Source organism: Leopardus geoffroyi, chromosome B3 (genome assembly GCF_018350155.1).
Source record: "Leopardus geoffroyi isolate Oge1 chromosome B3, O.geoffroyi_Oge1_pat1.0, whole genome shotgun sequence".
Taxonomy (NCBI): Eukaryota; Metazoa; Chordata; class Mammalia; order Carnivora; family Felidae; genus Leopardus; species Leopardus geoffroyi.
Window position 1 is genome coordinate 55,528,248 of NC_059337.1, and position 25,402 is coordinate 55,553,649.

At 39.1% G+C, this 25,402-nt stretch overlaps 1 protein-coding gene across 2 annotated transcripts in view; it reads left to right on the plus strand.

Annotated features, from left to right (window-relative positions):
• Positions 1-25,402, plus strand: part of FBN1 (fibrillin 1) — a 232,220-nt gene that overhangs the window by 139,132 nt on the left and 67,686 nt on the right. For both annotated transcript variants that reach the window (XM_045449811.1, XM_045449810.1), the window contains exons 18-32: positions 3,400-3,453; positions 4,982-5,107; positions 8,711-8,836; positions 9,782-9,901; positions 10,108-10,245; positions 11,089-11,139; positions 12,988-13,113; positions 15,194-15,421; positions 17,885-18,010; positions 18,129-18,257; positions 19,039-19,164; positions 19,276-19,401; positions 20,568-20,690; positions 21,774-21,899; positions 24,250-24,375. In XM_045449811.1, the coding sequence (XP_045305767.1) occupies positions 3,400-3,453; positions 4,982-5,107; positions 8,711-8,836; positions 9,782-9,901; positions 10,108-10,245; positions 11,089-11,139; positions 12,988-13,113; positions 15,194-15,421; positions 17,885-18,010; positions 18,129-18,257; positions 19,039-19,164; positions 19,276-19,401; positions 20,568-20,690; positions 21,774-21,899; positions 24,250-24,375 (1,851 nt within the window). The remainder of the gene's footprint in view (positions 1-3,399; positions 3,454-4,981; positions 5,108-8,710; positions 8,837-9,781; positions 9,902-10,107; positions 10,246-11,088; positions 11,140-12,987; positions 13,114-15,193; positions 15,422-17,884; positions 18,011-18,128; positions 18,258-19,038; positions 19,165-19,275; positions 19,402-20,567; positions 20,691-21,773; positions 21,900-24,249; positions 24,376-25,402) is intronic.

A 25,402-nucleotide genomic window follows, 5' to 3' on the forward strand; every position in this document is an offset into this window, starting at 1 on the left:
TAATAATACTCATGCTCTTTGGAATTCATGCAACTTGCCTTGTTTTCTAAAGTAGTTTCATAATGTTTGCATTTTGCAGGAACTATTATAAAAGCAGAATTTTACAGAGTGTAAAAGTAAATAATTTTCAGATTACCTGAATATTTCCAACTTTTTTCCAAAAGGCCATGTGTGAATTTTGTTCAAATCCCTCATGTTGATTTAGGTGTGCCTTTCCTAAATGATTTTATTCAACCCTAGGGAAAAAGTATTTTTCTCAATTTGAAGTGACACGGCATAATGAAAAGAAAACTGGTTGGTGACTCAGAATTCTCCCCATCCACAGGCAGACAAATTGCTTAACTGGGGGGTTTAGTTCTTTGTAGATTTTTATTTATTTAGGAATTTTTCTCACCTACTTTCAAAAGGATTTAAGATAGCTTGCAATAGTATGCAGAATTGTAAAGTAGAATAATATCGAAATGGATTCTTAGTTTCTTCATCTACAAAATGAATTATTTTAGGTAATCCAGAAGATCCTTTCCGGTTGTAAATTATTTTTATTTATAAGGCAAAAATAGTTTATTGAAACTAAAGCAATAAACTGTCAACATTTGGACATAATTTTAAGGTAGCTTGACATTTACTTTTAATGTCCTAAAATAAAGGTAGATCTAATACTGAAAACAAATAGCTTTGATTGGTTGGTTTACATCTAAGATCCAGTTAGTTCATTTCTGACCTATATATAGTCAATTAAAGATTAACTCACAATATTTAAACATCTGCCATTTTGAAAGTGATATTTGAAATTAGGGAGTTAGAAGAAATTAAAATATGAGAAGTTAGAGAATGTTAACTGGAAAACTTTAAAAGAAATGGGTAAGGCCAGTTAAGAAATAAAGCTTTATTCTGGCCGATTACATCACAGATTACCATTTTATATGTGATTAGCAATTAGTTCAATTCATGCCTACAATAATAATACTTCAACTATATAGCATAAAATATAATTCTATCTAACAAACATCCCTGTAACTTTATAGTTGCATATCATTAATACTACCCTGCTTGCTGTATGTTACTTTAACTTTTCAAAGTACTTTTCTTACATACTTGGAATTTACAAGATAGACGAGTATCATGAAAACTGGTGCACAGGGGTATAGGCGATTTGTTCCTATCTTCAATCTGTGGAAGAACCAAACTTAGAATCTAGGACCCTTGGTGCATACAGTTCTTTGTTTTTACATTTTCCTCTGGACTAAGTACATCTCCAAAGAATTCTTATGATACCTAGGAAAATGAAGTAATCTTATAAAAAGATGACTAAAAGAGACCAGATTTCTTTAAGAAGTAAAGCTTAAGATGAGTTAAACTTGAAGCCCAGTGCCGCTAGCTTCTGTTTTCTATTTCAACACACTTGCACAGAAGAGGTCCACATGTGGAAGTGGTTTCGTTCAGTTTGGTTTCTCCACGTCTTTGGTAGATGAAAATGCCAAATCATGAAGGACCTAAATGGACAGTATCCTTCATTTCAAGAGAGAGGGGAGATTTTAAAAGGTACTGAAAATATTCAGAAGATTCCTTCTTTAGTCAATTTAATGAGAAACTCCAACCTCATCACATCTAACGTCCATCTTTGTGCTCTGGAAGAAAGCCAAGTAAGGCTCTATATTAAGATATTTCTCACTGACTGCTGAATATTTACTCCTCACAGGGATCAGTCAGTTAAACCCAGACAAGTGAAAGTTTGGGAATTTTCTCATATGTCTCCATACCGTGCCTCCATAGCACAACACTGAGTTAGCTCTGCAACACCTATCATTTATGAAATGCATGAGCCGTGCCAGGAGCTGTGTTCAACACCTTACATGTTCTCCTAGTAAATGCATAGAACTGCCATGTGGCTTCGGTATCCTTATCTCCAATTTGTAGAAGAGGAAACTTATAGAAGAGGAAACTAAGAGGGAAAGGGCTTGCTTCCAAGACCCCCAACAGCAAGCATTGTCATCAGCATTCAAACCGATGTAGACCTGAATTCACTGACTGCAGAGGACAGTGCAAGTACCAGATTCTCCCCAAATGGAAAAGAACAATGAAAAGAATTTGCTTCTATTTAGGCCAAGCATCAGCTAATTTAGCACTAACTGTAAAACTGCTTTTTGTAAAACTGACATGATATTGTTTTTCCTACTTTGTTACTTACAGTTATTTCAAAAGCGTTTTAATTAATTGCTGACATGAGAAGATAATGACAATGCATTTCTTTTTGCTTTCAGTCCCAGGCTTGCAAACACACAATGGCAGCCACTTTCCCAGTTGTTCCTTTTTTGGTCCCATTTAGCATGATTTAAAAATTAAGGGATTTCACCACTTTTCTCAAGTTTACATTTGTAGGAAGACAGAGGCTCTGAAGGATTCAACCTTCATTTTAAAATCTGTGTAGTTCATTTGCATCCACTGTCATCAGGAATAGAATTTTCTAGCATGCAGAAGTATAAGAGCTATTTGTATCAGCAGCGAGGTGCTGTAGGCCTGTGTAAAAAGGCCCCTCCCTAATATCCAGTTCTTGTGCCACTTCAGCCCACAAATGATTTGCATTTGGCCTGGTGACTCTGTGTTGCCAGAAACTGTGGGCAGCTAAGGGGACACTTCTGTTTGTTTTCCTTGGATAAAGTATGATTCCAGTTAGTTCTCCATTTTCATCGTTCACTCTCATGCTCCTCTGAATATTATTGGAATTATATGTAAAACATTGCATCAGTTTTAAGTAGAAATCTGATTCCATCACAAATTTGGGTACATATTCTGTATTCTTCAGTTTCTTGGTAAGATCTCAGTTTTTAACATTATGCAATACTTTGCCTATAGATTTATCATATAGTATCCTGATGAATATTTACTTTAAAAATACACTTAAATACAAGTGTAGAGGCTTTGTTTTTCTTGTGAGTGCAGACTAGAGAATTTGAAGAGAGAAATGAGAAAATGTTAAGAACTTGATTGTATTAAAAAAAAAAAGTTTGTACTAAGAAACAAAATTATTCCCAAGATGGTGGGAGAAAGTTTTATTAACGGTTAAGAAACCACACTTTAACAGGCACATTTCACTATAAGTGTGAAGTGTTCCCTGGTGGACAAAATCAAATTATAGGAAAAACACCTTTTCCGAAAGCGCTTTGCACAAGGCCTTGCTGTAACTTGCCTATATCCTTAAAACTTGTTTTCCATAGTGATGCGGAGCCTTTAAAATGGGAGCATGGTGTACCAGTGACTCCCTTGGGAGATGCCTCCTTTTCCGTTACCACTTTATTTCAGTTCTACTCACTTAGCAGGAAATGATGTGTGCAAAGCCAAGTGCAGATTGACCTGTTCTGCAAACAAGGGAATCATTTACTATCTGTTAATTTATTGCAGCGGAATATCAGGCACTCTGCAGCAGTGGGCCAGGAATGACATCAGCAGGCAGTGGTAAGGACTTGTTTGAAATTTGCTACCGTAAGCATGTGCAGAAGCAGCACTGGGCTTTCCTGTGGGTTTCCAGTTGGTCCCTTTACACCAGACTGGGGAGGTCTGGCCCCCTCTCTGGCCATCACTGTACCTGGGACTCCTGGAAGCCCCCAGTGGCAGAGTAATGATGGCACAGTGGGTCCTGGGATTGTTGGGTTTGGGTGTTGGGCTCAGTACTGAAGACTGGGTGCTCTCTTAGGGTGGTTGATGAGGACTGCGGTTGAGATACAATGACTGTGGTCACTCATTCATGAGAAGAGGCAGTCTGGTCCTCCTCTGGCTCTTGCATTATCAAGTACAGTTCAGGGTTATGGGCTCAATTGAATCGTTGGCCATTCACATTTTGAACTGTCAAGTGTTCAGTCATTATAAGACGTCAGTAGGGAGCCATCTTACATTTTGTAGCAAGCAGCGATAGCAATTAACTGAGTTGGAAGAGTATGAAATATTTCATTTAAGTGTGGGAGTTAAAAGGGAGAGTTGGCACAAAGTGCAAAAACAGGTGACAAGAAAGATGAAGGGATTATTTTATTGATATAAAACTAAATGATTCGATTCAGGAAAGTTCTGAAAAAAAGTAGACCGAATTGATTGTCAGTTTATCCTCTTGGTTAATTTCATCATTATGTGTGGATGAAGGTGGGGAGGAGATATTTGGGGGAAAGAGAGTAGTAAAGAAATTTATAATAAATAGTTGGGAATAAAAAAGTTGTGATAGAAACCTGGAGAAAGAAAAAATGTCAACCCTAGCTTATAGAAGAGTTAGGACCAAGATTTGAGACTAGCTATTCACTGTCATTCTGCATCACCCTTGATTATAGAGCTCTTCTTAGTCTGTGAGCACACAGAAGACGGAGGACCCAGCCTTATCTGAACAGGGCAGCAGAGGCTTTTCCAGGACAGGTGGCATTTGAATGGGCTTTGCACCAATGAATAGTCCTGGCTCCAGACATTCCTGACACAGAGCAAAAGGGCATTGTATGTTCATGGAAGAAGTAAATAAACAGAGCTCATGTTTTAATTTAATCTTGAAGATATTTTTGAACCTACAAAAGCTTGAACCATGAGAATGACACAGTCATCTCATTTTTAAGCTAAGTCTGGTGGCATCGTAGAAGGTACATTGAAGAGGGATGGGCTGGCAGCAGGGAGACCAGTTGTAGGGACTTGGGCTGTGTGGCGGATCCACTTTTCCATCTTGATGTTTGAACCAGCAGAAGCGCAGGGGCTCTCCCTTAGCCTGATTAAGGATTGGTAATCTTGTAGTTCCAGCTCAAATGCCAAGTTCCTCACAAGGACTGGTGGAAGGAAGATTTGATTCAGAATATCTTGTAGTGACAAGAAGTGATCAAGCTTTCTCATCAAAGTGAAACTTGATTTTCACCAGGTCCTAAGGTTTTTACATTTATTGTAATGTTATTTTTTTTTGACAGTTCTTTGACCTTTGCTTTAGAATGTTATTGATATTGAACTCTTTTTGGTGGTGCAGATATAAATGAATGTGCATTAGATCCAGATATCTGCCCAAATGGAATTTGTGAAAATCTCCGTGGGACCTACAAATGCATATGCAATTCAGGATATGAAGTGGATTCAACTGGGAAAAACTGTGTTGGTAAGAAGATTCACCTGTTTTCTAAGACATTTCATGCATCATGCATTCCTTTTTTTGTTGCTTGCAGGGAACTGCTTTTGAGTAGCTTTAGGACTGAGCAAATGGGTGATCTTCACTTTGGGTGTCAGCATGATACATACATGTCTCGATTAACTGAAATTTACATAGCTGAATCCTGATAATTTATAAGTAGTCATGTGTCATGTTCACTCCAAAAAAGAGAAGCTCCTTAGATGTAGAAAATACAGATTGTGAGCCATTCTCATGTGTCTACAAAGGCATCCCTATTTTTACCAAGAGAAACAATTCTTCTCCCAACCACTTATTAGATTCAATCAAAGAAAACCCAGCTTATTTTCAGTAATAACTGTTCTCTGTTATGTTTAGCAAACACCACTTTTGATGCTTTAACAAGTTTTAATGAAGGTACCAGCCAGTAACTAAGAAAACAAAACAAAACAAACAAAAAGAACACCTTTGGTTGAGAAGAAAATGGTCAACATGGGCACCATTATTTTTGCAACTTTCTTCAGTTGCCTAGACTAGTATTTTCTAAAATGTACTGTCCATTCTGTAGTGTAGTGACATAATACTGCAGGTTTCCTGAAGTTGAGCTTCTAACACCAGAATATTCATTCTCATGGGAATATGCCAGAGTGTACTAAAACCAAAATGTAAGATGGTGCATCCTTTTTATCTGAAAGCAAAACACATTTTATATAAAAAAAATACTTCCGTGGAGTAGGATGAAAAGTAATAGGCTTTAATAAGGATAAAAGGGGGGGGGCCTCAATTACATTTTTACTCTCTAAAAACCATTTGGGTCTTCAGTGTTAGAACTTACTGTCTTCTGCCCTGGTGGTATTTTAGTGGTAGAGTTTGAAAAGTACTGCTCTAAGGTGGTCAGTTAGTGGAACATGCAATAATTTTGAGATGCTACAGATTGAAATAAACAAAAATGACTTTCTTTTCATTCTTTCAACACATGATCAATCAAGTATTAACTACTTGTCAGGTACTGAACTCAGCTATCTCCCAGACAGCCATTAGTTGACCCAAGAAAAGAAAGTTCCTCCTCCTATTTGTCCCTGGGTAACAAGCAATTTTACTTGCCATGGTTCCTTACTTTACCACTGCACATCCTCTTGGTGTTGAGGAGCTTGCTGAAATACTTGGACCCCTACCAAGAAACTTGTTGCCTTTGATTAGACAAACAGTGCCTGAACTTTAAGAGGAATAAATTACATTATATAGAACTGTATTCCCCTGGACTGAGAAAAATGGCCATGTCAATTAAGTAGTTTTTTAACAGCTTACTATACTATGTTGAACTATTAAAAATGACCACCTCTGAAATATCCGTAAGTTGTCCCCTGACCTCTTGCCATTATACACATTCTTTTCAAAGCTCCTCCAACCTAACTGTGTATTTCTGTCTCCTTTCAGGAATCTCTTTACCCCAGTTTGTTTTGATACTGTGAGATCATGGCTCTATCTGTGAGACTAGGGCTCTGTGTACAAAGAAAAGAGAGGGATTCTAGAGATAGAACAGAGAGGAAAGCTAACTCTAAATGTCCTAAAACAAGCCCTCAACCATTTTGCCTCCTCTGGCTCTCTGCAGGTCACCTGTTCCCAACACACTCTAGCCTTCTCTTCTTCTTCCCTGTACTTCTATTCAGCATGAATAATGTTTACTTTTGTTTTCTAACTTCTTGAAGGATGCAACATGGCAAGAGTAGTTTCTGTCATGCAATGTACAGTGTGCAGGTTGAAGCAGAATATCGCATCTAATAGATGTCTTTGTTGTTAGGCCTGCCTGTAATGTCATAATGGGCAAAGTGGAGGTAGCATTTATTTTCGAAGAAGCAGAAATCTTACTTGAGTATTTTTCACTTGCTGTCCTTCTTCACTCATGGCTTGCACACTCATAAAAAGAAGTAACAGTAAATAAAAGCTTCTTCTCTGCCCCCCTTTAAATCACCTTTCATCTTAGTTTCAGGCTAAACTAGTACATAAAAAAATGAGGATAGGAGGTCTTCAGGGGAGCTGTATAGTTATCACAAAACCCTCTTCTTTCAACTATGGGTTTCTTTTTCTTTCCCTAACTTTTATTGCTGTCCCCAAATTAGCCCTTCCCTCTTTGTGGTCTACAATGACTTTTGAGAAGTGAATTCTTCCTCTCTCACACCCTTAATTTTAGGGCTTATTTTCTGGGGTACAGTTGTCATTTGAGTACACATGGTGTTTTCAAACTAGATTTACAATTTAATTTTTCTGTAAAAGCCTCTCTTCATCAGAAGACAGAAATCATTATTTATTTGAGCAGGCCCAGAAAGACACAGAGATGTTTTAGCTTCATCCAAAAAATCACCCCATTGGAAGCAAAAGGGAGAGTTTGGGAGGCCGTAGGGATTCTTCGTCAACAAGTTAAATATATACTCCAAAGTTGAACTGATTATCATCAGGTCAGAAGTATGTTCATATTTCAGATTATGTTTAGAGATATGAAGTTAAGAATCAAAAATCCACCACAGCCGTCCCCTCCAGGGACTGGCTGGTTTTTATCTTAATCATAAATTCCTCGATATAAGGTTCCAGATTCTTCTGGCATCATCAAAGTTTAAGAATTGCAATACTAACTCTTTGGGGAAGTGTTAGCATTCCCTATATCATTTTGATAGACTTCTCACCATGTTGTTTGCTCATACAATAATATAACTTTATACTTAATTTTTCTATAACTTAAGTACTTTATAAATATATTGCTAATTTACTTGTATTTACCACTGTGAACCTATGATGATTTCTAGTACTGAATTGGTGTATCCTTTATGTTAGGGCTACTAGATTTTCAAATGATTATATAAGCAGAATTTGTTGATGTGTAAAAAAAAAATTCTTTGTGAACATATAGCCTATTCTATGTCTGTGTGATGTAGTTTAGGCCAACTAAACTATATATAACTATAAACTATACATAACAAACTGTTGAAGTTCCACACTTCCTAAATTACCTGAGTAACACATATCAAAAGTTAGATTTTACATGAGACAGACCTATTATTCATCTGAAAGTAAGGAATTTTTCTGAGCTCTCTGAATCTCAAGTCTAAATTCCTCATGAGAATTATAAACTCTATAGATTGCTTCACACTCTATAAACACAATCAGAGACCATTTCAGTTGTTCTAAAGAAGAAACAACCATCCTAGAACTAACACATATCAAAGTTGGACCATACTTTCTGAATGTTTATTTAGTCGCTTAAATCAATAAGATTAGTCCTTTTAATTCTGGCACAATGAAACAGTTGTATAAAGATTAATGATTTCCAGCAAATCCAAGTTTCTTCCTGTTAAAGAAAGTAAATTGAACAGTATCTGGTGACTTCAGACTTTGTAGGTCCCTACTATAAATAATCAGATGAAACCCCTATTTTCCTCAAATTAGGTAAGTTAGGCAAAAACCTGTGGTAAAGGAGTTTTCCCTCCTTGCTTAAATTAATCATTTCATATGACGTTAAAAATTTAACCTATAAAAAGCAGAGAAATTGCATGCAAAGAATGAGCTCCCTCTAAAAGTTCATGTTCATTGGTTTTGCAGATATTAATGAATGTGTGTTGAACAGTCTGCTTTGTGACAATGGACAGTGTAGAAACACTCCTGGAAGTTTTGTCTGTACCTGCCCCAAGGGATTTATCTACAAACCTGACCTAAAAACCTGTGAAGGTAAACTATGTTTTTATTCTTATATTAGGTACTTTATTGTCTTTTGGTATGCCACTGGAAAACCATGAAAATCAGTTAGAGTCATATTTATTTATTTATTTATTCATTCATTCATTCATTCAAGCAAGCAAGCAAGCAAGTAAGCAAGCAAGAAGGGTAGAAGGCAGAAGGAGAGAGAGAATCCCAAGCAGGTTCCATGCTGAGCCCAACATGGGGCTCAATCCCACAATCCTGGGATTATGACCTGAGGTAAAATCAAGAATTGGATGCTCAACCAGCTAAGCCACCCAGGTGCCCCAGAGTCACCTTTATTTTAGACAATTGTATCATTGTAATTGAGATTCTGTGGTCCCAAATGACACTTGCGTATACTTTGTAAGCTACTATGGTACTTACCTGCAGTTGGCATTTTATTTGCCATCATTTAAGACATGAAGAAAATATTACATAGCTAGTAATTCAGAGATCACACTTAAAATTTGCTCCAGATTTCCTGAATAAAAACATTCAGCCATGTGCCAGATTCTGTGCCATAGAGATATGCTCAATTACTATTCTTTTTTTAAAATTTCTTTAATGTTTATTTATTATTGAGAGACAGAGAGACACAGAGCGTGAGCAGGGGAGGGGTAGAGAGAGGGGGAGACACAGAATCCGAAGCAGGCTCCAGGCTCTGAGCTGTCAGCACAGAGCCTGATGCGCGGCTCGAACCCACAAACTATGAGATCATGACCTGAGCCGAAGTCGGTTGCCTAACCAACTGAGCCACCCAGGCGCCCCTCAATTATTATTCTTGATTTTCCATCTAGTCTAGAAAAAAAATCTATCTAGGCCAGCTTTACCATCTAATAAAGAATATGTGGTAGCAATTGAGGCCACAGTTTAAATATTCCTTCATGCCCAAGACTAGTTTTTAGCAGTAATGTAGACCTCTTTTTGTTTTAGACATTGATGAATGTGAATCAAGTCCTTGCATTAATGGCGTCTGCAAGAACAGCCCGGGCTCTTTTATTTGTGAATGTTCTTCTGAAAGTACTTTGGATCCAACAAAAACCATCTGCATAGGTATTTATTCTGCTGTATCAGTACTGTATTTAGTGTCTACTTTTGATGCAAAAGACCTTATTGCGTAAGAGTTTAAGTATGGATAAACAAAAGTTTAAATTATCATTATCCCTTGTTTCATGATGCCCTTCTTGCTGTAATTCCAATGCACATATTTGAATGATTTGATTAAGTATCTAATAAAATCTTCTCCAACCTCCTTGCAGAAACTATCAAGGGCACTTGCTGGCAGACTGTCATTGATGGGCGGTGTGAGATCAACATCAATGGAGCCACTTTAAAGTCCCAGTGCTGTTCTTCCCTCGGTGCTGCCTGGGGGAGCCCGTGTACCCTATGCCAACTCGGTAAGAGAGAGACAGGCACTGTGGCTACGGGGCCCGTCCCACTGGTCTCTTCGCTTAGAAAGAGGAAACCCAGTACTTTTTTCATTTAGGTTCACCTGGGAATTTTAGATTTAATTCCACTGACCTCAATGAAACATAGTGCTGAATAGGAAACTAAGAGAAGTGTCAAGGACAGTAATTTCATGTGATTTGGTTATTATTGTCTATCACACACTGTAATGTGGTTTCCTGATGTTGCCTTCCTAGATCAGCAATTTCTATGGGCTCTCTTAGAACCTCATACTTAGGGCTTTTTGCAGGCATAGATTATCTTTCAAAAATAGACCGACATAAAGGAACCACTATTCATGACCTAACTTCTAAATCTGTTGCAAAGCTGAGGTTTGAGAGCCTTGCTGATGATTTTATTGATTTGGTGTCTGGGTATATAAATGTGTGAATTTATATGTGTGAATGCTGCAGGGCAAGAGATCTTCAAATTTTAGACTTGGTCTTCCATATTCATGTTACAATAATCATATACTGTGACTCCTATTTTAGAGTTGTTAGCAAGAGAGAAATCTAGCCAATTTCCTTCTTAGTGATCACCTTAGCATGATCTTTAGGGGAACTTTGGGTCTTCAGAATCAGAGGAACTGAGCTTAATTCAAAGAGACATTTCATTCTCCTTCTTCATCTATGCAGTCTCAGAGACACCTTGTTATCTTAGACTTATTCATAGCAATGAAATCTAATTCACGTCCAGGTACTCCTTCATGTTTCTTACACTATGTCATACAAAGTCTGGATATTGTTATCTCAAATTTGTTTTTTGGTTTTTATTTATTTGTTTGTTTTTTACAGATCCTATATGTGGTAAAGGCTATTCAAGAATTAAAGGAACACAGTGTGAAGGTATTTATGATTATTTATAAACCATAAATTTCTGTGTGCAAGAAGAATGCTTATGTTAACTTGGACTGGATAAAGCTGTCATGAAACTTTACAGTAAGAAATATGCAGCAGAGAGAAAAATTAATGAGAATTGCAGAACATAACAGATGTTAATTTCACAAGCATATATATGCTGTTGCCAGTGTTGGATCACTATGGCCACAGGGCAGGGTGACTGAAAATGTTTTAGGCTGACCTAAAAGAGTGACTTTTAGAGTGACTGCACTTTCAAAACACGATCAGGAAGACAAAAGTGGAAGTTTTCAATGAGACTATAAAATTTGCATTTTTTCTTGGTTTGTCCTGGGTTTTGTTTGTTTGTTTGTTTGTTTCACGGTCATGAATGATATAGAAGGACATACTCTGTTGCCTCGTTTTTGAAAGTTTATGTGGATCCTCTCCAGTCTTCTGTGATTCTTTCTCACGGAGTCCCAGATAGATGCAGGTCAGGGTGACTAACACAACCTGACATGACACAGCAGCTGAAAAATTTTAAAAACAGCAATTAGTCCCATATGTGGAATGAAATGAAGTTTTTTCCTTGCTCACATAAAGAGGAACACTACAACCCCCACCCAAGGTCTTGCTTTCCAAATGATGACTGAATCCTTTGGCCTTTCTCTGGTCCAGACCCACGGTTAATAACTTATCTGACCTCAGCATCACATTTTGATGTACAAGTGGCCAGAACAAAAAGCCCAAAAAGGTAAATTTCCCCTCCCCACTTACATGTCTCACAAGGAAAGATTTCAAATAGATTTTTCAACATCACTCACTTGGAAAGTTATTTCTTCTAAATAGAGACACAGTGTGTATGTGTGTGTGTGTGTGTTTCTTAACTAATGTTCCCCTTTTTTGGCATTGGCAAGTATATTTCTTTGAATTAACTCGATGGTGAATATTTTTTCCAAGTTAAGTGCAGAGAACATACTGAGTTCCATTAAGCACTGGGAGGGACTGGTACATTTGAGAGAGACTGGGTGAATGATGAATGAATGAACAGGAGCATCTTTTGACTCTCCCTAACTCAAGCTGGGACAGAACAGTCTGAGACCATTGCTGAGTTAGAACTATGTGCCTTCTGGGGACATCTCAGCAGGTGACACTTAAAAAGACACTTTTGACTGACCCCACATATTTCTCAGTGGGATTTTTCTCAATGCTCACCTTCACACAATCTCTCCTTTGTTCATTTGAAAGACCAGGTTTCTGTCTCTACTTATTTCCAGACATCTGATCTCATAAAGCTAATTATGTGACTCCTGGGAGTCTTACCTGAGATGTCTATAGTACCGAGAGCTGTCACCAAGAACTCACACCAACTCCCAGCCTCTGTAACTCAAAAATTACTGGGTTGCCCAGTGGCTCAGTTGGTTGAGCATCTGACTCTTGGTTTTGACTCAGGCCATGATCTCACAGTTCGTGAGTTCCTGAGTTCGAGCCCCATGTCAGGCTCTGCGCTGACAGTGTGCAGCCTGCTTGGGATTCTCTCTCCCTTCCTCTCTCTGACCCTCCCCTATTCACACTGTCTCTGTCTCTCTCAAAATAAATAAATAAAACTTAAAAAAAAATACTCGCTAGGACCAATGGAGAAACCCTTATAACTTTGGTAATAGGTGGACTCAGCATGGTTGCTATTCAAAGATCCCAGAAATTCTACATCAACTATTTGGAGGCAAACTAATTTTGTGAATTTGTTTGGTTCAAAATGGCCTTTTCTGTTGTGAGAATAATTATGACCCCTTGTATGAAATAAAACAGAATGATGTTGTATAGATATTTTAACTTCATGCTTTTTTTTCTTCATAGATATAAATGAGTGTGAAGTATTCCCAGGAGTATGCAAAAATGGCTTATGTGTTAACTCTAAGGGATCATTTAAATGTCAGTGTCCCAGTGGGATGACTTTGGATGCCACAGGGAGGATCTGCCTAGGTAAATCCTGAGCTCATTACTTTTCTAATGACCATCTCCTAAAGATTATTAAAGAGTCAGTTAACAAGACAAATTTGAATATTTGGTTTCAAGTACAGATACACACACGCCCAATTCAACATTTCCACTAGGATTTATGGTGGTTTCCTTGACAAATAGGCTTCCTCACTCAAGCTCTTTGTTTATCCTTTATACAAAGAGTAGAGAACATGTTAGTGAAGAGAAACTTTAGTTCTATATTGATGTAACTATTCCTTAAATATTACCATCGTGGTTATTATTCCAAAGCTCTTAAATCTGCCCCCATATGCCATGGACTATAGGATACAAGGTGAACAGAGGCAAGAGCATTTTTGCTTGATTGAAAACTGTAGCCCATGGCCGCTAGGTATGTCCTGCCATTGGCAAGATGGACAGGTCCATGCAGGAAACTCTTATGAGTATGAGTGAAGAGTGCCACAGTCCTGAATAGTGAAGGAGCCCAGGGGTACTGTCACTTCTAATCATGATGGGATTCTCCATGCCAACTGCTCAAGTCCAAGTGGCAATGATATGGAAGATGGGACCCTGAGTTCTTAGAAAGCTGCCCTATGGACTTTTAATGATAGTATGTTTGAGATCCCACAATCGTGTGTGACATCTGGCAGAGTTATTCTGATGCTACTTCTGTGGCTTCTGACTGCCAGGAATATGTCTCTTGGGTCACTCGTTTCTGAGTCCATGACTCTGAAAATGATGCTCAGATACATGGTGTATCTGAAACCACATTCCTCTGAGATCATCCTTAACCACTATAGGTGGTTAAAAGAGTGATATGAGGGTAAGGGATTCAGATTGTTTATGAATTAGAACTAACTAACCTTTAAATATAGAACTGTATGGTTTATAGCATAAGCAATATGGGAGGGAAAAGATGGAATCCCAAGGCTTGAGTCTTGTTGCAACCATGGATGTCAATTACTCTCCTCTGGAGTCAGCTTTTGTTTAGGAGGAATGAGCATTTAATGAAAACCTTCTTCTAGGTTCTTCAGTCAAAAGATGCTTCAGTGTTTAATGTAGAAATCATTTTAAAAGATAGGAGCTATCCATCTGATTAGAGGCAACCTGAATGTAGAGTTGCCCCAAAGACTTCAGAAGCTTTCTGACATTAAAGGAAGTTCAAGCACTTAGGTGAATGGTTAAAGACCACATTGTGAAGGAGAAAGAGAGGGAAGATAATGCCTTAGGTTTTAATTACACTTTACAGTTTCCAGACACACAATCTCATCTGAGCCTCACAGTACCCCCCCAAGGATGGGTGCAACATCATTTTACAGATATGGAAAGTCAGGGACAGGATTCATAATTTGTCTAAGACAAGCAGCTTCTTAGTTGCAAGACCAAGCTCCAGGTCTTCTGACATCCACCATGTCACTTCTCCTACTCTCCCTTACGATTCCGTGAATTTGGGTTTGGGGCTAGAGGTACCCACATGTGCCCCAAAGAATGTACACATAAGACCATGTAAAGGTGAAAGAAATACTTGAGAAGAGGAATGGATGGCTTTTCTTTGTATTTTTCCTCTTTAATCCCAAGTAAGGCAGTCTTCATTTTGGAATTTAACATTGCACCTCTCCAAAAATGAGGTATGCTGGAGCTGGCTTAGGTGTTCTCCAGTGATAAAGAGTGCAGCTTCCTTTTAGCCAGAGAGCAGACGTCAAAGCATTATGGAGCGCATGCATTGGTAGTAAGCATGTCTGTACAGGGAGCAGACATCTCCCAAAAAAACATTGTGGGATTTCCCAGAATACCGTTCCTCATGTAGAATTATCAGAAGGTGCCTAAACTTGAAAGGAATGTTTCCAGAAATAGGAGGTCCAAATAAATATGAGCTACCAAAGAAAAGGGAGTCTTTATTAGGTGGGAATACCCATCAGAAAGCCTGAGCTCCTTTTGGAAAAAAAAAAAAAAAATCATTCCGGCCAATAAGTACATCACAGATTATGGTGTTTATTGTACTTTGCCTGACACAACTGGTTGGCGGCTGGGGCCAGTGAAAACAGAGTAGCTCTCGTCAGCCTCCCTGTGTTCCATCTGGCAGATATCCGCGTGGAAACCTGCTTCCTGAGGTACGAGGACGAGGAGTGCACTCTGCCCATTGCCGGCCGCCACCGCATGGATGCCTGCTGCTGCTCGGTCGGGGCGGCCTGGGGTACCGAGGAATGCGAGGAGTGTCCTGTGAGGAACACGCCTGAGTATGAGGAGCTCTGTCCCAGGGGGCCTGGATTCGCCACCAAAGAAATTACAAATGGAAAACCTTTCTTCAAAGGTACAATGGTTTCAGTGCTTGATTGCTCCTCTTTTTAGACGGACTGGAGGTTCTGCTACCAGGAGAACTACAGTGAACATCACCCATGTGGCCATCCCTCGATGATCTGAGCGTACATCGTTCACCTGCTGGGTTAACAGACAGCAGATGTTCACTCTGCGACGGCTTCTCCTTCCCCACCTCCAGGACTGCCCGAGGTCACTTGCCTCTCCCATTAGCTATTTATTAAGTGTTAATGTAGATTATAGTACTATCCTAAACCAAATAGAAACAAAAAGGCAATCTTCTTGGGGAATTTTAATTCCATCTGCTAATGCTATATGATTTGCCCCTTTATCTCCTGATTTCATCTGGGTCACTTCAGTTCACCTGAGTATAGCTATTGGGGGTGAGTGGCATGAGAAGCCAATGGCAGGTCCTCTTGGTCCAAAATACAGTGAAAGTCATTCCTGTGCCAAACACATTCCAGTGCCTTATGATATCTCAAACACTATTTCAGTTTATTATACTATAACCTAAAATTCATGTAAAAAAAATGAGAAATTACAAATTTAATCTAATTCCAAAATTGATTTAACTTTTTACGCACAATGATGCATAACTTGTTTATTTAGCACATGGCAAAAATCATGACTGGTTTCTCAGAATTCCAGTTTTTCCGAGAGTCTCAGCTTATATTCCTGCTATAGATTTTTATCTTGGTTTCCCAGTGTGCCTGGGCCTAGTTATTACACTTCATGACTAAATCAACTTATAAAACTGGGAAATGAGTATATGAATATTGCTTAATTATTCTTATATAAAAAGTGTAAGCTTTTTTTGTACCGAGTGTTCAGTCCAAGAAACCATGGGGATTAAAATTCTGTCTATAGAGACAGTTTCTAGATGGCCTCTTAAATGTCTCCTCAGTAAATTCAAAGGAATTTGAATAATTTGCTTCCAAAGACTGTGGCAATCCATTACCACAGAAGGACTTATTCTGGAGATTTAATTTGTCTTTCATGATATTTTGTAGAAATGAACTTGTATTCTTTGAACTTTAGGTCTTGCTTTAGAAAGACTCCTGAAAGGAGGGGCACCTGGGTGGCTCAGTTTGTTAGGCATCCGACTTCGTCTCAGGTTATGATCTCACCGTTTGTGAGATTGAGCCCTGCATCAGACTCTGTGCTGACAGCTCAGAGCCTGGAGCCTGCTTCAGATTCTGCGTCTCCCGCTTTCTCTGCCCCTCCCCGACTTGCACTCTGTCTCTCTCTGTCTCTGTCTCTCTCTCAAAAATAAATAAGCATTAAAAAAAAAAAAACTCCTGAAAGGAGATCACAGGGTACCTATGCAGTCCCCTAGTGTACAAGAAACTCTTTTAATTATATTAATAACACCTTAATATTAATTGAGAAAATATTTTTAAATTTTATACATATTTCAGAAAATATTTTAAATAGTATACAATATTTACAAATAGTTTAAATTATAAATGGCATCTTTTTTGCCATTCTTATATTTTAGGTATATCCAAAGAAGCATCAAAAAGAATAGATGAATATCTCATTCCACTATACTCTCAATTGGTTGCTGTGAAGCAATATATGCCAGTCATCTTCTATGTGCTTTTAAGTATGGATGCTAGTGGTTTAGAATATTTAGTCATTCATTCAGCAAATACTTAAGTGTTTTGGTATGTATCAGGCAGTGTGCTGGGCTCTAAAAGTCCAAATAAACACCCCTTCTACTTCCCTAATATTGCTTTTTAAAATGTAGAAGTTTAAAAGACTAGAAGCATTTACAAAATCATAGTTCTCATGGATCATCACACATTCTTTAAATTGCATATTGCCAAGGGCACCTGTGTGGTTCAGCCTGTTGTTCGTCCGACTTTGGCTCAGGTCATGATCTCATGGTTCACGAGTTCAAGCCCCACGTTGGGCTCTGTGCTGTCAGTGCAGAGCCTGCTTTAGATCCTCTGTTCCCTCCCCACCCCCAATACCCCCCCCACACACACTCTCTGCCCCTCCCCTGCTCGTGCTCGCTGGCACTCTCTCTCTCTCTCTCTCTCTCCCAAAAATAAATAAACATTAAAAATACAATACAATACAATACAATACAATAAAATGCATATTGCCAAGACTTTAAATCAGGACCCTCCTGGGTTTTAAATAAGGACATTGAGGGGCGCCTGGGTGGCTCAGTCGGTTAATCATCTGACTTTGGCTCAGGTCACCATCTTGAAGTTCATGGGTTTGAGCCCCACGTGGGGCTCTGTGCTGACAGCTCAGAGCCTGGAGCCTGCTTCAGATCCTGTTTCCCTCTCTTTCTGCCTCTCCCCTGCTTGTGCTTTCCCTCTCTCTCTCTCTCTGTCTCTCTGTCTCTCTCTCTTTCTCAAAAATAAATAAACATTAAAAAATAGGGGCATGGAAAACTTCTTATAGGATGCTCAGGAACTTTCTGCACATTTTATTTTTCTTGAAGATATCAACGAGTGCAAGATGATTCCCAGCCTCTGCACCCACGGCAAGTGCAGAAACACCATTGGCAGCTTTAAGTGCAGGTGTGACAGTGGCTTTGCTCTTGACTCTGAAGAAAGGAACTGCACAGGTCAGTGACGGGCTCCCCTTCCTGGAATACCCTTTAGAACTCTTCACCTTTAACATATTGCCACAAGAATGAAAGCTATCCTGATACTCATGTGCTGCCACTTACTGCCCTCATTCAGACATCGACGAATGCCGAATATCCCCTGACCTCTGTGGCCGAGGCCAGTGTGTGAACACCCCAGGGGACTTTGAATGCAAGTGTGACGAGGGCTATGAAAGTGGATTCATGATGATGAAGAACTGCATGGGTAAGTGTGTGACCATCTGATCCACACAGGAAGAGAGGGATTCCCCGAAGCTTTGAAAACTCAGAGCCTCCCTCCCAGGATTCCCCAGCTCCCCCAGTGGACTGGTTTCCTGACCAGTGAGTCCAGAATCAGTCTGGGGCAGAGGGAGACTGACATGCAGAAAGCATGAGGGAATTTATACTGTGGGTTGGCAGGTGGCCTAGGATACCAGTTATGGGTCTAAGAAGTGAGTTTAACACCTGGAAGAGACACCCCAGGGAAGAGAGAACAATTCAAACATTAGCTGTGTTGGAGGTCACATTATGGGGCTTCTGTCCAACATCTAGAAAAAGATATTGATTACGCTGGCTGTATTAGATCGGGTTCCCTAGAGAGAGGCCTGAGATGGGGAGTTTTGTGAGGTAGTACTCTCAGAAAGAAGCTGTAAGGAAGTAAGGGAAGCAAATTAGGGCAGGGAAAGAGGTCTCTTAGCCCTAACCTGATCCTACAGGGGCCTCTGGAATATGAATGGCACCAAAGAGTTGTCCCACTGTTAGGCAAGGAGGCCACATTGTACAGTCCTGTGCCAGCCACTGGGAAGCCCCCAACACGGGGGTGGGGTATAATTCTCGCCTCTCAGACATTTCTGGGTGAGAGGGACAGTGGTTCTCCAAGAAGGGAGTCTGTGAGCCATGGGCAGCCAAGACTCTAACCAACTGGGTGCACTGAGGAGGGCACTGGCCTGGGGTCCTGGACTAGGACACCACCACCATCGTCAACATGGGCCATCGCCATTTTGCAGATATCGATGAGTGTCAGAGAGATCCTCTCCTGTGCCGAGGAGGTGTTTGCCTAAACACAGAGGGAAGCTTCCGCTGCGAATGTCCTCCTGGTCATCAGCTGTCCCCCAACATCTCAGCATGTATAGGTAAGGAAGAAGACTTTCAGACCACTTATTTGTCGTCAGCTGTTCAACCCACGCTTCTGCCACAGTCAGAAGCTTCTGTCTGGATGTTAACTATTTTTATTTTCTAAACAGACATCAACGAGTGTGAACTGAGTGCGAACCTCTGCCCCAATGGCCGTTGTGTGAACCTCATAGGGAAGTATCAGTGTGCCTGCAACCCTGGCTATAATCCAACTCCTGACAGGCTGTTCTGTGTCGGTAAGTTCTCTCTTTCATTTTATATTTTACTTAGTCTCTTCCTAAAACACCCAAACAATGTTCTCTGAGTTTTGTTTTCATCCCTAGTTGCTTTTACTTTATCTTCCTTATTTTCCTGCAAGTAAAAATTCTTTTCATGGTGGCTCACGATCTTTGGCTCTCACCTCCCTTGTCTGTTTTAAAGAACCATTTAAATGAAGGATGTTGGGTGTTTTAGCTCTAACAAGTATAATTTGAGCCATGCTGCTTTGAACGGTAGCACATGCTTTGTTTATGCATGTGCGTACCCAGGCAAATCAGCAAGTGATTACTAACCACCTGCCATAAACAAAGCCTGTGTTCTGTGACAAAGGCAAAAAACATAGGGTACGGTGTCTGCCCTTAGGTGGTTTAGATCAGTTAAGACATTTCAAAGAATAATTATTGGAAAGAAGACTGTGTTCTGTTCATAGGTTGAGATGGAGGCCAGGTCTGGCACTTCTTAAAGATGGGGTTTTGTGGGACAAGCATTTTGCTTTGTGGACGGCCCTCTGTGGGTTTAGTGGGAAGAGTGGCATAGAAAGCCCTCTCGGTTTATTGTGCCCAAAGTCAAAGTGAAACTTTTTAAAAGCTGCCAGTTTTTGCCTGGTTTGGGGTGTACATCATGTGGAACTGCCAAGTCTCACATGGTTTCCACCCAAAGCCATAAATCAGCCCAAATTTTTCTGAAACATGGCCCAGGACAACTGAGAATTCCAACTCAGGTTCTTGAAAAGGATTGGAACCTCAGCCGATCTAACTGAGTGTCAAGTTTATAATTGAATATGTGACCCAGAGAATTTCATCCACGTGCCCATTATCATATCTGGGATTGTTCTTTTATCCCTAGCATTTATCCTACATTGCATGTGGCACACCATGTACTGTGTAACTGATTGTTCATTTAACTCCCGGCTGCAACGTAAGCATGATGAAGGTAGGGATAGGATGTGTCTCATTCACTATTAGATTCTTATCTCTAGCACATGGTAGGTTTGTCCTTTATATGTGTTGAAGGAATTGAATGACCCAATGACTTCCAGTTGCCCTAGGATGTTTTTGTCTTGTTTTGTTTTTCTTTGGAAACTTTAAACCCATGCCATGATCTCAAACACAGAGAAAGGTGATGTTGTTTTTATTTTTCTTAGACATCGACGAATGCAGCATAATGAATGGTAATTGTGAGACTTTCTGCACAAACTCGGAAGGCAGCTATGAATGTAGCTGTCAGCCAGGATTCGCACTAATGCCCGACCAGAGGTCATGCACTGGTGAGTAGGTCTTAGCTTCCTATGAAATCTCTCAATAACAGGTCCATACCTAGAGTGGTTCAGGGCCCATACTTTGGAGTCAGACAGTCCTGAGTTGAAAAAATTTTTTGTCACATATTTTAGCTGCATGTCCTTAATAAAGATCCTTTGCATCAGATTCCTCATCTAAAAGATAGGGTTCAGATTGCTTGTGTGGGGGAGTGTATAGAGTGCTTAGCACAGTTCCTGGCATATGGAGTATAAAATATAGTTTCCTTACTGATCAGAATTTTGAAGAATCTGATCTTTTGGTTTATTCAGTGCTACTCAGGGCCCAGATTCTCTGGACCAGCAGCATCAGCATCACTCGAGAATGTGTTAGAAATGCAAAATCTTGGGCCTTACCCAGATTTATAGAACCAGAAACTTCTGGGGATAGATCCCAATAATCTGTTTTCACAAGTTCTCCAAGTGCTAACACTTGAGAACTGTTGCTCTAATTTTCACTTCCTGTTGTATCATCCTGGGCTGGAAGAGCCATGTCATCAGCTAGAGATGAGAAGGGAGGTAGGTAAGACAGGTTTTCACTTTGGTTTCCGTTAAGAAGAGGCCTTGGGTTTAGGAATCAAAATTATTTTATCTTATCTAGAAAAATCTCCTTGAAAAGCTAAAATATAAATTTGACCGTAATAGTTAAATGTTGAAAATAAATATTTTTACTAAAAATGCATCGAAGTAGATAAGCTTATTTTAAGCAAACTTCACCTTTAAAATAGCAGTAAACCAGATGATAGATCTTAGGCATTTACATTTGACAATGAGAAAAATAAAATTCATAATCATTGTTGAGTGATAAATTCATATCAGGAATAAAATTACTAATTAAATGACGGATTTCTAAGAGGGTGCGGATCTTGATCCTGAATAGTGTATTGTAAATCTTGAAAATGGTTTTCTGCTTTTTCACCCAGGATAAATTGATGGGACATTTGGATTTGAGAACTAATTCTCTTATGCAAATAGGCTGAGTTTATTGGACTTTCTCACCCTTTAATAACAGAACTAATATTAACAACACACTATTGTTGGCTTTATTCTCTGCAGACATTGATGAGTGTGAAGATAACCCCAATATCTGTGATGGTGGTCAGTGTACAAACATACCCGGGGAGTACAGGTGCTTGTGTTATGATGGATTCATGGCATCTGAAGACATGAAGACTTGTGTAGGTGAGAAAAGAAGACAGAATTTTCCATTTTGTCTGGGTATTCACAAGCCCTGTTAAATGACATTAGCACTAGTTTGGGTAGTTGATAAATGGATCCTATGGGGAAAGTAAGGATATTTAGGAGCATATTAGTAATATTTCAAAGCCAGCAGTCCAAAGAGCAACTTTCTTGTGACTGCGACATAATGTTCTTGTCGGATATGTTATGTGGACTGAGTTAACCATTGGTCAACTCCACACATACACTTATTTTGTGTCTGTGCATTATTTCTGTCTCCTTAACCCTTCTTCTGTTGTGACTAGAGTCTAGGCCTTTAAAATATTTTTACTAAAGGCAAGCAAAATTTATTTCTGACAAGAATGCGACAAACTCTACAATTGATTGTATTGATGTATTCTATTGCTATGTCTTCAAATTTGTTACAGTTTTCTTCTGTAATATCTAATCTCATTCAGTATTTTGTAAGCTCAGACATTGTAGTTTTCATCTCCAAAAATTTGATTTGGGTCATTTTTCACATCTTCTCTATGTCCAGTCATTCCTCTAGCTTTTTGAGCATATGAAGTAGAATTAGAATAACTGCTTCAATGTCCTTGTCTACCAATTCCATCATCTGTGTCGGTTCTGGGTCATTTCAGTAAATTGACTTTCTTCTTCATTATGGGTCATATTTTCCTGCTTCATTGAATGCTTGGTAATTTTTGATTGAATGCCAGACACTATAAATTTTGACTTACTAGGCGCTAGATATTTTTGTATCCCTAGAAATATTCTTGGGCTTTGTTCTGCAACCCAGTTAAGCTATTTGGAAACAGATGGGTCTTTTCAAAGTTTTGATGTTATGCTTTGTAGCAGCAGTTGCTGTAAGGCTTATTTTGCCCCATTATTGAAGGAAGACCCTTCTAAATTATGAGATTTTTCAATCTGACTGGTAGGAACAGGCACAATTACAGGCCTTCTGTGAGCCCTGATGATTGTTCCCTCTAATTCTTTTTTTTTTTTTTAATTTTTTTTTTTCAACATTTATTTATTTTTGGGACAGAGAGAGCCAGAGCATGAACGGGGGAGGGGCAGAGAGAGAGGGAGACACAGAATCGGAAACAGGCTCCAGGCTCTGAGCCATCAGCCCAGAGCCCGATGCGGGGCTCGAACTCACGGACCGCGAGATCGTGACCTGGCTGAAGTCGGACGCTTAACCGACTGCGCCACCCAGGCGCCCCTGTTCCCTCTAATTCTTTTGAGTGATACTTCCCCTAGCTTCGAGTAGTTTCTTTACCTGAATGCACTGATCACTACTCATCTGAATATATGACAGGGACCCTTTGCAGATTCCCAGAGCTCTCTCTCTCCCTTCTTTCTTTTACTCTTCCTTGTGAACTCTGACTACCTTGACCTTCCAGGATGTCCAGCAGTATCCCCTCAACTCTGGGACACTACTTGGCCCCAACGGTCATCCCCTTCCCTATGCCATGGACTTAAAACTGTCCATACACTGTAATCTAGGGCATTTATGGAGCTCACCTAGCTTTTCTTTCTCTCAGGCATCACTGTCTTTGTTGCCTCTGTTGTTTTTTTGCTGGTGTTTCCCATGGGAAAGCAAATTCCACCTCTATTACTCCATCTTGGCCAGAAGTGAGAGTCTAGAATTAAAATTTTAAATTATCTCACATTTGTATCTTCAGAAAACCCTTACTGAAAATTTATGAAGCCCTATAAATTAAAGTGAATATCATAGGGGTGACTGGGTGGCTCAGTCGTTTTGGCTCAGGCCATGATCTCGTTTGTGGTTTTGTGGGTTCAAGTCCCGCATCAGGCTCTGTGCTGGCAGTGCAGAGCCTGCTTGGGATTCTCTCTCTCTGCTCCTCACCCACTTGCACCGTCTCTGTCTCTGTCAAATAAATAAACTGAAAAAAACCCAGTAAAGCGAATGTCATAAAAAACAGAAATTTTTTAATTTGGGCAAGGAGTGAAGTTTGTCACGACCTGAACTAAGACTAATAGTGCATCTATACTTACTTTTAAAATACGGAATCTAACATGTTGGCAGTCTCAGGCTGAATTAAAATTTTTATCTTGCAACAGAATATGTCATTTTAAAAAGTTGTCTAGACTGTCACATAAACAGGCTCTATACACAGCCTAGAGTCAGTCTGTTTATTTGATTACGTGACCTCCTGCTTGTAGCCCAGATAAAGAGCCAGTCTGCTGGGGTGGCCTGCGGTATGAACTGAGTGTGGCAGGTGTGAATTGAGCTCTGTAAATATGGTCCCTTTTTTTGTCTTCTGTCAGGGAGAAAAGTTTTCAATGATATCAAACAGTTATATGTATTAATAATACCTGTATTTTACAGATGTCAATGAATGTGACCTAAATCCAAATATCTGCCTAAGTGGAACCTGTGAAAACACAAAAGGTTCATTCATCTGCCACTGTGATATGGGATATTCAGGCAAAAAAGGAAAAACTGGCTGTACAGGTATGTTTTTCAATTTGAACAAGAAAATATTTGATGGTTAAGAGACTACTGCCATAATTATCGAGTAACACAAGTTCTAAAACCACTAACATTTTAATTGCATTATAAAGCATTTTGTATAACATTTTTCATTAGCTTACCCTCCCCTTCTTTGAAACTTGTTATACTTTAGATCAGATCTACACTGAAGTTTTTTCCTTTACCTGTGGAAAAAGGCATATTGAATGAATTACCACTATAACACTATAAATACCAAATTTTTATGAGGTTAAAAATCACATTTTTATATTTTATAGTTAACATGCTAATTACTAAACATTCCTATCCCTTTATTAAAGCAAGCCACCCTTGTCAACATTTCATTTAAGGTTTTATAACTGAAATTATTTTTTAAAGAAACATCCTACAATTCATGTATTTCATCAATTCCCATCAGTCTTCCATTTCATTTAATTAGTGTGCTTTTGATGTGCTAAGTTGCTTTACCCCAAATAGTTCCTTGGACTTAGCAAATCTTAAGATGTGATAATTAAACCGTTTGTAATTTTTGTTTGCCTAATACCAATAGCTCATAAGAAAACCTTTTGAGAACATTTGTAGGAGATTATTTTATGAAACATCAAGTAAAAGAAGTCACTCTGTGTAGATGATATTGTTTTTAAGTGTTTAGTTGGTGTTTTCAAATTAGAGGACATGATGGTAAGTATGTGGAATAATATAATAATGTTTTACTATAGTTACTTATGGTAATATAACAGATTATGGGATATAACATAATTTAAAACATAATGGAGATCATGGTGAGCTTGAATTAGGTAATGGCATAATTTCTTTACAAATAACAGACTTTGATTCCAAAAGCCAGTTTGGCAAACCCCTGTGACTTGAAACGAACATTAAAATATTTGTACATTGGCACTGTGGTAAATGTCCTTTTCTTAATTATATCAACATTTTCTTAAGAAAGTTTGCAAAGATATTTATTAACATTCCAAACTGTCCAATAATGCTAAGTTTCAAATTTATA